Source organism: Denticeps clupeoides, chromosome 4, assembly GCF_900700375.1.
Source record: "Denticeps clupeoides chromosome 4, fDenClu1.1, whole genome shotgun sequence".
Classification (NCBI taxonomy): Eukaryota; Metazoa; Chordata; class Actinopteri; order Clupeiformes; family Denticipitidae; genus Denticeps; species Denticeps clupeoides.
Window position 1 is genome coordinate 29686009 of NC_041710.1, and position 16009 is coordinate 29702017.

The 16009-nt window shown below is 48.5% G+C and overlaps 1 protein-coding gene across 1 annotated transcript; it reads left to right on the forward strand.

Moving 5' to 3' along the window:
* The first annotated feature begins 1333 nt into the window (after positions 1-1333).
* Positions 1334-4878, forward strand: psmb5 (proteasome 20S subunit beta 5). Its single transcript, XM_028976880.1, has 3 exons — positions 1334-1589; positions 2342-2648; positions 4367-4878. Exons 1-3 carry the CDS (start codon positions 1338-1340, stop codon positions 4645-4647), a joined length of 840 nt encoding a protein of 279 aa, XP_028832713.1. The 5' UTR covers positions 1334-1337; the 3' UTR covers positions 4648-4878.
* Positions 4879-16009: the final 11131 nt, after the last annotated feature.

Here is a 16009-nt window from a genome sequence, read left to right on the forward strand (position 1 = left end):
TCTGTATGTATGGAGAAAGGTCAGGAGAGTGTAAGATCTGTGGTGAATGCTGAAAAACACCATCAGACTCTGATGCCCCATGCAATACCAAACATTGGTTTGAAAATGTCTTTGTGTCATTTACTGTGTTTACATGTATGCATTGCATGATTCAGTAAATCACAGTACCTATTGCTTCATGTTAATAAAAATTATGAGTGTCTTAAGAATTTTGTACAGATCTGTAAAAAAATAACATTAAATTACATTAAGATGAGATGATAAGAGGCACATTTACAACATCAGGGCAGAAATAAGGTAATGTCGACAGTACAAGGTAAGAACAGCAAAAAGAGACGCATAAAGACTATGCCAACAGTATAATATAAAAAGGACATTCTACAAATAAATAATCTGGAAATAACTGTGGATGAGTGTATTAAAAATATATGTGTGTGAAAAGTGATTGTCATTGTGAAGCACTGCAGCTCAGCATATGGTGAAACGTGTCCTCTGCTTTTAACCATCACCCTTGGTGAGCAGTGGGCAGCCATGACTGGCGCCCGGGGAGCAGTGTGTGGGGACGGCACCTCAGTGGCACCTTGGCGGATCAGGATTCAATCCCACAACCTTCCGATTGCGAGTCTGTTTCTTTACCCACGAGGCCACTGTGTGTGTATTTATGCATATATATACGTATTGCACATAAGAAAGTGTCATGATGTATTAGATATTTGTGTTTGTTAGTCAATGAATGTGTAATCAGCTGCAAGGATGTTGTTGTAGAGCCTAAAAGCGCTTGGAAAGAGGGATCTTCCAAACGCATCACGGATGTAGGAGCTGCTCAGTGCCATCAGTCTCCAACATGGGGTGGGAGATGTTATCCAGAAGGGATGACATCTTAGCATCCAGTGGTGGCATAATGGTTAAAAAAAATCCACTGAGGTGTCACACACTGCATGGCTGCCCACTGCTCACCAAGGGTGATGGTTAAAAGCAGAGGACACATTTCGTTGTGTCACCGTGTGCTGTGCTGCAGCGCTTCACAATGACAATCACTTCACTTTCACATTCATTCTCTTGTCCCTCACGGCCTCCACTGGGTTCAGAGGGCATCCTGGAACAGAGCTGGTTGCGTCTGGATCAGCTTGTCCAGCCTCCTTCTGTCCCCAGCAGACATGCTGCTGCCGCCGCGGACCATGACGGACAGCTGATGCCACCACAGAGTCATAGAAAGACTGTAAAATGGTGAGCACATTTGACATTTATTTCATATTGCAGCGTGAATTTGGACAGCCGAGCCGACAGGTGGCGCTGTACGGCGACCCAAAGCCCGCTTTAAGGTTGACGACAAATTCATGAGCCGCGGAGAACGGCTTTGTGCATTAAAGATGGCGCTATCGAGTGTGTTGCGGGGTGAGTCTGCGGAATTTTACAACAACCAGCCTTTCGCCTTTGGCTGTGGTTCGGGTCCGAGCTCGGTGGGCTACGGCAGCACCGCCGGGGACAGCCTCAGTTTCCAGGTCAAGTCCGCCTTCGGGCCAGAGGAAGACGATGGTTCTGAAAAGAAGATCGAGTTCCTCCACGGAACCACCACGCTAGCGTTCAAGGTAAGTTAGCAGGTGCCTGGTTGTTGGCAGTGAATGCTTCTCTTCGCCGTGCCACGCCACGCCACGCCACGCCGTCGTCCGCCGCGTTTAGCTAGATGTTAGAGTCGCTGCGTCCTGCATCAGACGAGTAAGAACTTGAACTAGAAGCAAAAAAATGTAGCTTATGCTAAAAGTACTCAAATAAATCACGACGTTGCGCTGGACAATTCGCACACGTCTCAAAAATAAAAAAAACTCGCCAGTGGGGACAATAATCGCACAGTATCATTTTATTGATTTACTTATCTAAATGTTTGTAGCTGTTGTACAATCAAAAGAACCTGTCCACGGCTTTCAGGGAGTCCAATTGTGCCCAAAACGTACGCTTTATCTTCTGTCAGATTAACAGGATTTTGTGATTCAGATTGAAGCATAATTACAGCAACTTGAAATAACCAATAAACATTTACAGCATTTATCAGACGCCCTTATCCAGAGCGACTTCCAATCAGTAGTTACAGGGACAGTCCCCCCCAGGAGACACTCAGGGTTAAGTGTCTTGCTCAGGGACACGATGGTAGTAAGTGGGATTTGAACCTGGGTCTTCTGGTTCATAGGCGAGTGTGTTACCCGCTAGGCTACTACCAGCTAACCACTAGCTGGTCACCAACTGGCAAAGCCGCCCTGTGCCGCCTCCCAGTTGTTGACTGCAGTTCTTGGGTTTTGATAAGAGTTTGCCGGACTTTTAATCCTTAATCCTCTTTCGGCTCTAGTTCCAGCACGGCGTCATTGTGGCGGTGGATTCCCGGGCGACGGCAGGTTCTTACATCGCCTCCCAGACGGTGAAGAAAGTGATCGAGATCAACCCGTACCTGCTGGGCACCATGGCTGGTGGCGCGGCCGACTGCAGCTTCTGGGAGCGCCTGCTCGCCAGGCAGTGCCGCATCTATGAGCTGCGCAACAAGGAGCGCATCTCCGTGGCCGCCGCGTCCAAACTGCTGGCCAACATGGTGTACCAGTATAAAGGGATGGGCCTCAGCATGGGCACTATGGTGTGTGGCTGGGACAAGAGAGGGCCAGGTACGCTTTCATTTCGTTTATATCGAAATATACAATGAACATGCATTTATTTTACCTTTTTGGTCTAAACCAAATCTTTTGGATCCCTCTGGCATGCTGCAGTACCAGCCTTCTACCATATGGTGGCGCTGCTGCACTGCATCATGTGCTGTCACGGATTGAGTGCAGTGGCTGGCACTGTATCACAGACAATGTGTTTAAATGGGCACAGCGCAGTGACACAATAATGGGAAATCAATATGGCAGCGCCTGTGGGCCAGGAAGGGCCGTTTCTCAGATGGGGCGAGGCTTTTTTTGGGGCGCGTTAATGGTTGCAGCCTCTGGATGAATTTTAGTTTTATTTTTTTGAAATAACACAAACATTACAGCACAGCGCGCGATTACACAGCAAAATGTGTCCTCTGCTTTTAACCATCACCCTTGGTAAACAGGGGGCGGCGTGTGGGCGGATCTTGGCGGATCGGGATTCGAACCGGCAACCTTACATAACCGCTAGGCCACCCGGAAGGATTCCTTTTGACAGTTTTACCTGATTGGTCACAAAAGTATTGAATCGGTAACAGCGTCTCTCGTTTGTGATCATGGGCGTGGTCTGTGGTGACCGAATGGAAAGTTGAACGGTTGAATTTTTTTCTCTGGCATTCTCGATTCGCTAAGCGCTCATTCGCAGCCGCGCCGCCGCTCCCGCTGTGGTGATTGAGTGTCCGAGAGGCACAAGGCATAAATCGGCCGCGGTGCAGTCAAGAGAGCGACAGGTCTGCCTGTAAGAACATGTAATGCTGCGACACCAGCCCGCTGCCGCGGTGGACCGGCGCTTCGACCGCAAACTTTTACCGTAATCTTGCCACACGGAGCTTTTGGGAACGCTCAGCCCACTGCATGAGGATGTTTTTCGGCGCCCAGCCCTGCCGCCTGTCACTCGGGTGATGGAGTGGAAGAGGCCGGCCCCACGGCCCCCGAATCTCGGGCCGGCGTCGCCTCGCTTCCCGCTCCGTCTATTACGCAGCTGCCGCGCCCGCGGTAAAAAAACCGCTGCAGGTGTGTTGGTGGAAGCATCGGGGCCCTTTCATCCCCCGCCGCTCCCTCGCTCGCCTCTTCTGCCGAGTGGCTCCTTGTGTCAGAAGTCTGTCCCGTTACGTTGTTCACGTGCTTCCGAGCGGCAAATTCCGCCGGCGTGATTACCGAGGAACGCGCAATTTGCCAGTTGAAAGCGGACCACGTTTAAAAAGGGCCGCCTGCCACCCGCCGTCCTTTTAAATCATCTGTGAACCGACTCGGCGGCTGGTCCCGAGTCCGGAAAAGCGGAAACTCGAGGAACGAGGACGGCCGCCTGCCGCCGGCGCGGAGAAGCATTCGTAGCGCCGCTTCCTGCGTTCCTCGCAGGTTTGTTTAAACTGAACGTGGTATTTTTGGGGTTTTTTGACGTTTGACGGAGCCGCTCTCGTTAATTTCCCCTCGGCACACCGGCTCCTGGTTTGCACAGATGGGACGCAGTCACCGCGACCGCTCCCCGTGCTGAGTGTGCCGCCTGTCCTGTTAGTAGCAGGACTCAGGGTGGTGTCATCTGCGTGGGACGGTGTGACATGCCACACGCCTCCAGTTAACCCCCCTCCTTCCGCTCTGAAGGCGTGGTCAGAACTGCCGGAGTTTGCCGGGGTTACGTTTTTGTTACTTTGGGCGTGTCCCGCCCTAACTTGTGACTTGTCTTGTCTCCGCAGGACTGTACTACGTGGACTCGGAGGGGAACCGCGTCTGCGGCGACCTGTTCGCCGTGGGCTCGGGCTCCATGTACGCCTACGGCGTGATGGACAGCGGCCTCCGCCACGACCTGACCGTGGAGGAAGCCTGCGACCTGGGCCGCCGGGCGATCTACCACGCCACCTACCGCGACGCCTACAGCGGCGGCCAGGTCAACCTGTACCGCGTCCACAGCGAGGGGTGGGAGAGGGTCTCCGAGGACAACGTGCTGCTGCTGCACGAGCGCTTCGGGGGACAGTAGACGCAGGGCCCCGCCGCTGGAGTCTCGCGGCGCTGCACGCCCCCGCCGGTCAGTCCTTCGTTAAACACCGGCAGGGCGATGCGGCGCAGCCTGCTTCCAGTGGACAGGGGAGGACGGAACGGTGTTTTGTATCTGATACGGAGAACGTGCGGGTTTCATGTTAACATTTACAGGATCAGTTGGTTCGCACGCGCTGGAAACACTCAAATAAAGACTTGTTGTTCGTTCGCATGCGTCTCTGTCTTTCCTGGTTCATTTGTAACGCGTTGTCGTTATTTACTTGACTGCGGCGTTTGTTCGGCGGCTTTGAGCTCTGCGTGTTTGGCGAAGACGTGGAGGCGCCACGTCCCAGCAGACACCGCGCGTCCCGCTCCAGCTGGCTGGGTTAGTCAGGAGTGGGCGTTCGCTCCGCGCTCTCATCACTTCACGCGGTCACTCTTAATAAACAGCTCTTCTTTATTATACTGCAGTGGGCACCAAAGGTTTGTCTCGACTCAGGACTTTCTGCTGGGAGTTTTTTTTTTTTTTTGATGAAAAATGAAAGAAAAATACAATAAATTCCAACGGTGTTATCAGACTGGTTACCGTGACCAGACGTTCACTCGCAGCGAGTCGTTTCACCCGCGCATCTCCTTCTGAACCGAGCAAGCGGAGGACTCTCGGACTCGGAGCGGGCCGCTGAATAAGTACTGATGTCGGGTCTGGAGGGTTAAACCCTGGAGCCAGAACGGTTCGTCACAACGTAAACGGGCGGCGAAAGAGCCGCGCAGCAGGCCTGATGTGCCGCGGTGAAATGAAAACCCGTACAGGTTCGAACAGCCACTACCAATGCGTAGTATATTATAGCTTTTAAGATATCACTTTGAAAAAAAATAAAAAACTTCTGAGATTGGCTGAGCAGTTCGCTTTTGAAATCCTTGTTTGAGAATTGACGCGAATTTTGCAAATCCGATTCCTTACCTCACAGTCCCTGACGCCCCGCCATGTTCTCTATTTCCATTTTTGAAAAAAATGTATTTGTTTCATTTCTTCTGTCTGTTTTACCACAACGATTCGCTCCCATCAGCCGTCTCTACAGCCAGAAATCGGGGAGAGAAGTTTAAAAAAAAAGGTGGGATTCCAATAAATGGAAATACAGACAAAGTGGGACAAAGAGGAACAACTGGTACTGGAGGTCCAAAAATGAGGCCCGGGCAGAAAAGCCTGCGTTACACCGTGGAAAGTTTCTGGGAAGATGCTGCAAGTGAGAATAAGCCGTCACCTCATTTGCTTTCTACAGCGAACACATTTCAACTATTAAGCTAAATTTTCTGACCAAAATGTACATTTTCTGGCTAATATTATATGCCTACATCAGTGGCAGGTATTATCACAACCCAGCATCCCTCCAGGGGCTCATTATTAACAGATTTCGAATTTTTACTTCACTTATTCTTTATTTGTTTGCTTGCGTACCTGCAGGAAATACGTATCTATTTACATTCTTATCTACAAAGCTAAGGAAGGGACCGCACCCTCCTACCTCAGACCTCCCATCACTCCTCGACCATCCCTCGAGGTACCAGGAAAGTGTTCATCTGGACTCTTCTCTGTGTCGGCTCCTAGCTGGTGGAAAGAAACAAGCTAAACGCCTTCTATTAAAAAATGGTTTGGGTTTGGAGTTATTAAAATGATGGTATTTACAGGGTGGTCCAATTGAGGGGTTTCTATGATGAACAATTTAAAGCACTCTGGACAAGAGTGTCTGCCCAGTGCTGTAAATGTAAATACATTTTCATTTAAAAACACTCATTCCCATTACAACGAGCCAACAAAACGATCTGTGCAAAACTTGCTCCCACGTGCCACCATCTGTGCGGTGGCCACGGTTTCCAGTGCAGTGACGTCGTTCCCGGTTTTGTGGAGGGCTCCTCCTGCTGCGTGGAAAGGAGCAGATCACGCAGGGAAATGATGTTCAGGACCCAGAGATGAAAAGGATACACACACACACACACACACACACACACACACACACACATACATACATACAGTACAGACCAAAAGTTTGGACACACCTTCTCATTCAATGTGTTTTCTTTATTTTCATGACCATTTACGTTGGTAGATTCTCACTGAAGGCATCAAAACTATGAATGAACACATGTGGAGTTATGTACTTAACAAAAAGTGGAGACCTGACCTCCACAGTCACCGGACCTGAACCCAATCCAGATGGTTTGGGGTGAGCTGGACCAACAAGTGCTAAACACCTCTGGGAACTCCTTCAAGACTGTTGGAGAAGCATTTCAGGTGACGACCTCTTGAAGCTCATCGAGAGAATGCCAAGAGTGTGTAAAGCAGTAATCAGAGCAAAGAAACTAGAATATAAAACATGTTTTCAGTTATTTCACCTTTTTTTGTTAATGTAAATGGTCATGAGAATAAAGAAAACACATTGCATGAGAAGGTGTGCCTGTACTGTATGTAGAGTCGACCTCGCGGCCTCCCGGAGCGTGACACGTGATCGGCGCGCGCGCCGCCGAGGCAGATTGCGCGCGCTCCCGCGCGTCGCCGCTCCGCGCGCTCGTCATTCGCGTCGCGTGTCGCCCAAACGTTTCCGTGTAAACCGTCACCCCGCGGCCGTGGGTCCTTGTCTTCTTCGGTTTTTCGCCTCCCCGGGATCCATGCTGCATGGCGAGTTATTACACCTGCGCCTCCGTGGATCCTCCTTGGATGGCAGAATGCGCCATCACCATCACCACCAACACCCACCTCTGCACGGACATTTCTACTCTCTCCTCAGACTAGTCACACAGACCAGGTGGCCGGATTTTCCAAAATGGGAGAAAAGAATTACAAACTACCTAATACAAAAAGGTTCGGATGCACTTATGGACGCGCTTACTCTGTGGCGGTTATGGAGACTAAGATGGAGCCATTTTGAAGAATCCAACACAAGAAACGTAGCAGGAGAAAGTGAAGTGTGTTTGATGAACATGTTTTTACCTTCATGGCATGCTTTGTTCGCTACTTTCATCATCAGAAGCTGCTTGATGAGACGCTCATTGACCGATGCTCACTTTCAAACGGCAGCTCAAGACTTTCCTCTTTACAGAATATTTAGATTAACTTGTAAACTTCTTAATGTCTGATTTATGTATAGAAACTACAACAGAGTGAATAAAAGATTGTATTCATAGTTGGGGGTCCTAGTGAACCAGAACTGATCAATTCATTGATTGTAACTTGGAAGCACGTTGTAAGTCGCTCTGGATAAGGGCGTCTCCCAAATGCCTTAAATGTAAATGTAAATGTCATTAGCACGAGTGAATGATAAGAAAGTGTTTGGCATGAACCTTCAGAACCATCCCTGTTGTCTAACGTAAGGTAGTCAGGAGAAGCCAAAATCATGAAATGCCGCATCACAGCAAAAAAAAAAAAAAACCTGCTTTGCAAGACTCAGATGCTCAACCTTTTTTGTTACTTTTATAACCTCACTTGTTTTATTTCATAGTCCTGCACCTTCAGTTTTGTTATTTAATGTAAAAGATGCAAGACCCAAAAATAAAATAGTAGATTTGTCCCAACTTTTGACTGGTAGTATAAATTATTTTTCAGGTAGTACCCAGTAGAGAAAGGGCGTGGCTCAGTGGTCGTAGAACCAGTGGTGGCCTAGCGGATAAGGAAGCGGCCCCGTAATCGGAAGGTTACCGGTTCAAATCCTGATCTGCCGAGGTGTCACTGAGCAAAGCACCGTCCCCACACTGCTCCCCGGACGCCTGTCATAACTGCCCACTTCTCACCAAGGGTGACGGTTAAAAGCAGAGGACACATTTTGTTGTGTCACTATGTGCTGTGGTGTGCTGCGGTGTGTCACTTCACTTTCAAATTATCTTTATTTACATTTGCATCTTTATTCTATAAAATGCAGGACACACTACTGCACAATGACGAGTGACGATGACGCCGTCCGTGAGAGTGAGGGCACTTAATCGGAGTTAAAACACGCCATCTTTCCCAGAAAGCGAAATGGGCATCAAGCCCTTTAACCCCTCGCCGCCGGGCGGCCGTGTAAATGCAGCATATCCGTTAGTTTTATTATCAGGGCTGCCATACCGGCCTCACCGAGGCGACCCTTGGAGGCAAACACTGCCTGGGTCACACACGAGAGCACTGGCATGAGTGATGTTCTTGTCTCTGGTCGCTTCAGTCCTGTGCATTTTATTATATATATATACACACACACACACACACACACACACACACATATATATATATATGGGTTTATGTGTGTGTGTGTATATGTATTTTATCATTGTAAGTCCTTTGGACCGTGCCCTGCGGACCTTGATAGTAAATTGCTCTTGATATATAATTTTTTTCTCCTTCTCTTCTCTTTTGGGAATGTGGAGTCGTGTAGCAAGATGATGTTTGTCTCTTGTCAAGTGCTAGGAGGTGTTTGTATTGAGCAGCTGAAGATTTTGGGCGCGCCGCTTTGTGTCTGCGCGCAGGCATGAATACATTATGCTGCTTTGCAACATTAGAACAACATAATAGTCAGCCGGGCTTTTGCTGTAGGACCACGGTTATTATTTTCACCGAGGTAGAGGAGGGAGGGCTGTTTTTTCATCTCAGGGAAATGTCACTGAACAATGAGGGCTGGTACGGGTGCCGCAAGTGTGTTTTTGATAATGTTCATGAGGAGGTATTGTTCTGGATCTCCCGTCATCCCACCCGTTGTCTTTCTGTCTCTAATCCTTCACTGTCTTCCTTTTCTTCATAGACAAACACACACAGACACAGACAACACACAGACACGGACTCCTAATTCCTCTTCCTTTTCCCTTTCCCCGCCTGGCTGTCGCTCGCTCACTCTGTCTCTCTCTCGCTCTCTCTCTCTCTCGTCGGCACAGAGTGACTTTCAGGCTTTTTGACATTCAGCGCCAGTCGTCCGCAGGCCTGTCTCAGTCAGGGCCAAGCTCCGCCAGGCGTGAAGTCCGCTCTCTTTTCCCGTAGATTTCCACTTAATCTCCCCCCAGAGCGACCTCAGCCCACTGCCCATCTCCCCTCTAGTACGGGCCGACCTGATCAATGCCACCTCCCTCACCGTGGCAAATGGGGTTGGGCGCGGTGGTGGCGGCGGATGAGGGGCAGGTTAAATTCGGGATTAATTCCGCCGTCCCGCCTCGCCGCTCGTTACTCCAGGCTCAGGGCGCCGGCTCACCTTGTGTCTTTAAAACGACTCGCCACTCAGGACTCCGCTTTGGCCACTTTGTGGGGCTGACGGGAGAGGATATGCCAATCTGGATGCCAACTGATGGACGGTCCCCTGGGCCGGACGTGAGGTGCGATGACTGACAGCGGTGATAGTGGGCTGGGCAGTGACTGACACATCTCCTGGTGGGGGTGTGAGGGTAATGTATAACTGTGACGCCAAAGCCGCGTTGACTTTGACGAAGCGACAAGGCCAGCGGATCACGAGCAAAGGAGATCACTCTCAATCTTCGAGGGGGGGGATGTTGATAATTAATGGTATGGGAGATGGTAATGAGCGGTTCTAAGTTATGGCAAAAGAATGGAATTTGTTAAGCAAATAAATGAGGCCCATCACAGTAAGAACAAGAACCTGAAATGAGAGTTTAGCATGATGTATAGCCCACTCGTGCTCATAATCCCTCTTTTCTATCCCACATTTTAACCCTGAAGAAATTACGTTGCGGTAATACGTGGAAATAAGTCAGCTTTGCATGTCCTGGCACCCTCTGGCCTACAGCAAGCTGCAGCTCCGTGTTGGTCATTGTGCTGATTGGTCTGTCCAGATAAACCTGCTTCATGCCTCCAGTCCTTGAGTGAAATCAAGTCATTTGTTAGTTCTTAACACCATTTTGCACAAACAAAATGTTCTTGCAACATCTATGTGGTTGAGGACCACAGATCACCACCGTACAGCACTGAAGGGGTTAAACGTCATATTAGCTACAGGTAGCTGCACTTCAGGAGCAGTGGTGGCCTAGCGGTTAAGGGAGCGGCCCCGTAATCAGAAGGTTGCCGGTTCGAATCCTGATCCAAGGTGCCACTGAGCAATGCTCACCAAGAGTGATGGGTTAAATGCAGAGGACACATTTCGTTGTGTCACCGAATGCTGTGTATCACAACGAAAATAGGCATGCTCACATGTCTTCAGTTTTACAGATTTCTTCAAAATGTCTTTAAAGTTTCAGTTTTTTTAAGGGTTTGGAGGATATGATAAGCCAAATCCGCTCCTCAGTTCAGAAGTGCACTGCCCTGTTTCTAGCCGAGCTCCACAGAACAGTTTTTTTTTGCTGGTTTGTTATGCTTTCTTCAGCATTGCATCTCTTGTGAGGGTGATTCCTGAAGATGTGAGGTTGTGACTTTCAGATACCGTCTGTAAGTCCCATAAACCTGTCGCCCGAGCTGCCTTTTCTGCTATTTTTGTATGTTGGTTTGTCAGCATGCAATTCTGCAACACATATGCAACATGTGCCTTCCCCACCTTTATCTTTCCGTTTATGTTTCTGCTCTTCTCGTTTCACCCTCGGTTCCCCTGCATGAGCCCCGATCTCTCTGTTCGTTTACCCATCTTCCCCTCATTTTACGCCTTATTCTCACGCTCCCTTTCTCCCTCTCTTCCACATCTCCTCTCATTTGCCCTGGCTTCTCGCTATCCGTCTCCATTCTGCCCTGCCTGTGTGCTTTGTGCTCTGTACTCTCTCCCTTTTCCCTCCTCTCTTTTCCCCTCTCTTTCACTTTTCTGTCGCTGAGGACGGATCTCTTCTCATTACAGTGATGGTGATGATTCAGTTCACTGGTGCTCTCTCTTCAGCTCCTCTCCAAGGCCTTTTTCAGCAGTCTGCTCATGGAGTGTTTTTCTCTTCAAGGGCACGGTGTCAGCCAGCGCATTGCCTGGTCTTCAACCTCACGCCGGCCCCCTCCTCCCGGCACACACACACACACACACACACATCTGGTTAGAACGGCAGTTTTTCACACAGCATCATGACAAAGCGAGACCACTGGGTCAAGCTCCTGCTTCACACCCAGTAATGGCCTCTACCTCCCACATCGAATTCTGCTCTCCACCTTTGGCTCTTATCTGTGACCCCGTCTTCAGGAAATTCGGACAACTTGTGCAGTGCGCGGTTAACATTGCTGTCACCAATTGTGGGCTTTTCCTTCTTTATTCTGAATGTGCATGATGCAACAGAGATTAACATTCTACTTCTCCTATGCATTAATAAGATAATGCTTTTTTTCATCAAGGGCTGGTCAAATGAACACAAAAGGGCTTGTTTTATTATGAGAATATAATTGAGTTATGCATTAATTCAATTACATTACAGCAGAAAGTCAAAAGTCCTCATTGAGAAGCAATATTTATTATGAGCAGGAAACAGTTCTGATGACTTAAAGTGAATTTGTAATAACCCAAATATCCCAAACCCTCCAAATAATGCAGCAGCCCTGGGGACGTGGAAGACATTTGCATAGCGCTGCGTCCGTCGTTCATTCAGCCATGACACAAATCCGCCCCTAATTTTTTTCTTCTTCTGTGGTTTTATGCACACGGTGCTTTTTAATTTGTTTTCCGCAGTGTCTATCACACCCTCAAAGACCGATTCACTGTGTTGGACATGGCCCCGTTGTTCCTGACAGGCACTGTGTGCAGAACACTGCAGTCGTCCTCCCCAGAACCCACACGCCTGGTTAATTCACCAATTAATCCCTTCAGTTGTTTGTTTGATTCACCTGGCTGTGTTCCTGTCGAGGTGAACTGGGCTTTTATCTGGCTAATTGGCACGCTCGGCAGAGAGAGCCACAGATTGCGCACGGCACCGAAGGGGTTAAGCGCCATATTAACTTGGGCCAAGAATTGGGGCCTGCAGGTGGGGGGGGGTGTCCCTTGACTGCCCTGTGAACCACCTTACTGCTCCACCTCCAATATGCTTTGCACAGCTGGAGCTCAGCGCTTGCAGGCACAGGCAGGTATGGATGTGGGATCGGGTGGGGGGGGGGGGGGGGGGGGGGCGTTTTATGCGTAGGGTGACTGTCGTCCACGGAGGAGTGGGCTGCACATGGCATGCGTAGCGAGTTGCATGTGATGAAATCCTGGTGGGCTTGAGAGATTACATGGCCACTGGCCTCTTACGCTGATTTGAACTATGTCCTTACTGTCGGCAGCTGAGGTCCAACAGGGCCAAGTGACTCTAAACAGGTGGCACTCTCAGCATCTGTCACACACAAACACACACTAACCTGGCCGAGGCCACATAAAAATGGCCTTTTAAAAATGTCTACATTCATTTTATTTGAATGTAAGTATTTCTTATGTATGTACACAGAATGTGTGTACCCCTTATTCATAACCCTTGTAAAATGAGTAAAAAATGTTCGAAAAGTACACTAAAAAAAGAAAAATTAAAACAGACGAATGTGAAACCATGTAAAACAAGATGAAAGCAATCACTGATTCAATGCAATACAGTTGAGACACAGACCCAAATCCCCTTAAAAGGGTTGACAATAATAACGGAAAGTACTGTACGTGTGTGTTCAGATGGCTTGAGATCAATCATGATCTGTTGTCTGATTTTTTTCATGAATTCTAAATAGCCAGTAAGTAATAGCCAGTAGCCAATTTATTACTTCTCTATGTATGCTACACATACTTCCCACAACTAAGAGAGGACCATTGAAAGTGCTCATCACAACACTGTAATGACCATGAATCTGCTCTCCCTGTGAACAACAGTACGTCTGTGGGGATGTGGAATGTCTTCTAGATGTGGTCTCTGTTATTATGTCACAACAGTGTCACGTGTAAAATGTGCCTGTCACAAGTGGTGGTAACCTAGTGGGTAAAACACTTGCCTCTGAGTCAGAAGACCACAAAGTCACAGGTTCAAACCCCACTTACTACCATTTTGTCCCTGAGCAAGAGACTTTACATTTACATTTACAGCATTTATCAGACACCCTTATCCAGAGCGACTTACAATCAGTAGTGACAGGGACAGTCCCCCCCCCTGGAGACACTCAGGGTTAAGTGTCTTACCCACTAGGCTACTACCACCCTTAAACCTGAGTGTCTCCATGGGGACTGTCCCTGTAACTACCGATTGTAAGTTGCTCTGGATCTGGAGGGGCATTTGATAAATGCCACAAATGCATTTAGGTGCAAACTTAAAATAAAAAGTCATTTTGAAACTTGCAAGCATGGACTCACACCTTTTGCATCTTTAATGCTTCTTTCCTTTACACAACAGGTGGTTTTCCTTTTGACATGAAATGTTTTACCCAGATGCTTTGCAGTTAAAGTATAAGCTACCCATCGATATCATGACCCCAAGAGAACAGAACATGTTCTTTCAGTACAGTGTGTGTTGATGGATGGGTACAACTGATATCGGGATATCATCGGCATATAATATATAGCATAAGTGGTGTTCTGTGGAATTAACTCGAGGACAAAGTTTAGTGTATAGGTCAACATTGTAGAGAGGTTTCATGTTGCCTCATTTGCACTGGTGGCCTGTCCCACATTTTCCCACGCAGACATACTACTTGTCCCACATTTGGCCTGTTTGCATCCCGTCACCCTAAAGCGAGAGTGTGTACAAGATAGTTATGCTCAGGCGCTATCATTTTTTCCTTTCATTTGCATTCTCTTTTATTCATGAGAGGTCAGGTCAGTGGAATGAGCCCTTCATCATTCCCATAATGCATTATCTCTGCCCATAGCGAGAGGCTGACACTCTACACATGGAAAAAGAGAAATTAGGATGAGTTTACAAAAGAGGTGGAGAGGTGCGCGCACTCGCACACTGCCGGCCTGACAGGCTAGTTAATGTATGGACACGGGGCTTCGGGGAGAGTGTGCATTAGCCGCACGCGGCGACGAATCACACGGCCAGGTTCGGAGGCCTCTCCCCAGGATCGGCGAGGAGGCAGGAGAAATGGAAGTAGAGGGAGGAATAGAGAGAGAGGGAGCAGATGGGTCAGCCATCTGGTAGAGGGAGAAAAGCAAGGGAGATGAAAAGAGAAGGGCTGGAGCACGGGAGAAAGAGAGAGCGAGTGATAAGCCAGAAATGGACACGAAATGTATGTGGAATTGACAGCATTTGTGTGAGTGTGTGTGTGTGTTATAATGATTATTAGATAGAATTCCAAGAGACTCACTTACATGTGCTCCCAGCTGAGAGCTATTTGCATAACATTTAACATCCAAGAACACACACAAACACACACACACACACACACACACACACACACACACACACACACACACACACACACACACACACACTCACTTGTATGTCCATTTGCATAACTTCACATCAAATTAGGAAATTCCAGGCAAATGCATGCACGCCATACAGCGCGCTGTGCACTTGCCGTCTCTCGGCGGCCGGACAAAGGCGCTCGCGCACGCCACTGCGGCCGAAAGCTGCCCGCTTGCGCGCACTTTCGGTGAATAGAGTGTGTTCTTGCCCTGGGCTGAGATACGGTATCTTATGCACCAGCCCAGCTAATTCACTGAGACATACAGAGAGAGAGAGATAGAGAGAGAGAAATAAAGGAGGAGAAAGGGACAGGGCTGAGAGGACAAATCACAAGGGAAGTGGACGGGGGGCACTAAAAAAATAAAAAAGAGAATGGAGAAAAGGCTGGAGGTAGAGGAGGCACATAGGTAACTAAGTAACAGTGTTCCAAAACCCAGAACTCACTCTTGTGGTAAGTCATATAAAGATCAAAGTAATGATGTCTCCAAAACACCAGATGTCAGAAAATAGATACCAATTTATTCTCGGCAGCGCGGGCCTCAGAATTCCCCTTAAATTATGTCTCTCCTGGGCTGTCAGCGGGCCGCTGGGTATTAAGAAAATAGTGGATGTACTCAGTGAAAATGCTCTCCCTGACGGAGGCTACAAACCCTGTAGGATTTCTGACGGATGAGCAGAAGAACCTAAGTACATGTTGAACTGCATGTCGGAGAATATTGCTTTTTTCGCAGTGGTGGCCCTAGCGGTTAAGGAAACGGCCCCGCAATCAGAAGGCTGCCGGTTCGAATCCCGATCCGCCGAGGTGCCACTGAGCAAAGCACCGTCCCCACACACTGCTGCCCGGGCGCCTGTCATGGCCGCCCACTGCTCACCAAGGGTTAAAAAGAGAGGACACATTTCACTGTGTCACCGTGTGCTGTGCTGCAGTGTTTCACACTAGACAAATAAGACATAAAAACTCCTTGAATGTGACCTGTGAATGATTTCCTGACCTCAGATAATGATGATCGTCCCTATTGTGTTGCAACCCCAGTGCATGCTGCACTACACACGATGTAGATTCTTTTCTTACCGTCGTTAGG

What these genes read in the sequence shown, in the direction of transcription:
- psmb5 (XM_028976880.1), top strand. Translation starts at nt 1,338, where the DNA reads ATGAGCCGCGGAGAACGGCTTTGTGCATTAAAGATGGCGCTATCGAGT. An exon ending in CCACCACGCTAGCGTTCAAG is followed by an intron (nt 1,590 to 2,341) that starts GTAAGTTAGCAG and finishes TTTCGGCTCTAG; the next exon opens with TTCCAGCACGGCGTCATTGT. An exon ending in CTGGGACAAGAGAGGGCCAG is followed by an intron (nt 2,649 to 4,366) that starts GTACGCTTTCAT and finishes TTGTCTCCGCAG; the next exon opens with GACTGTACTACGTGGACTCG.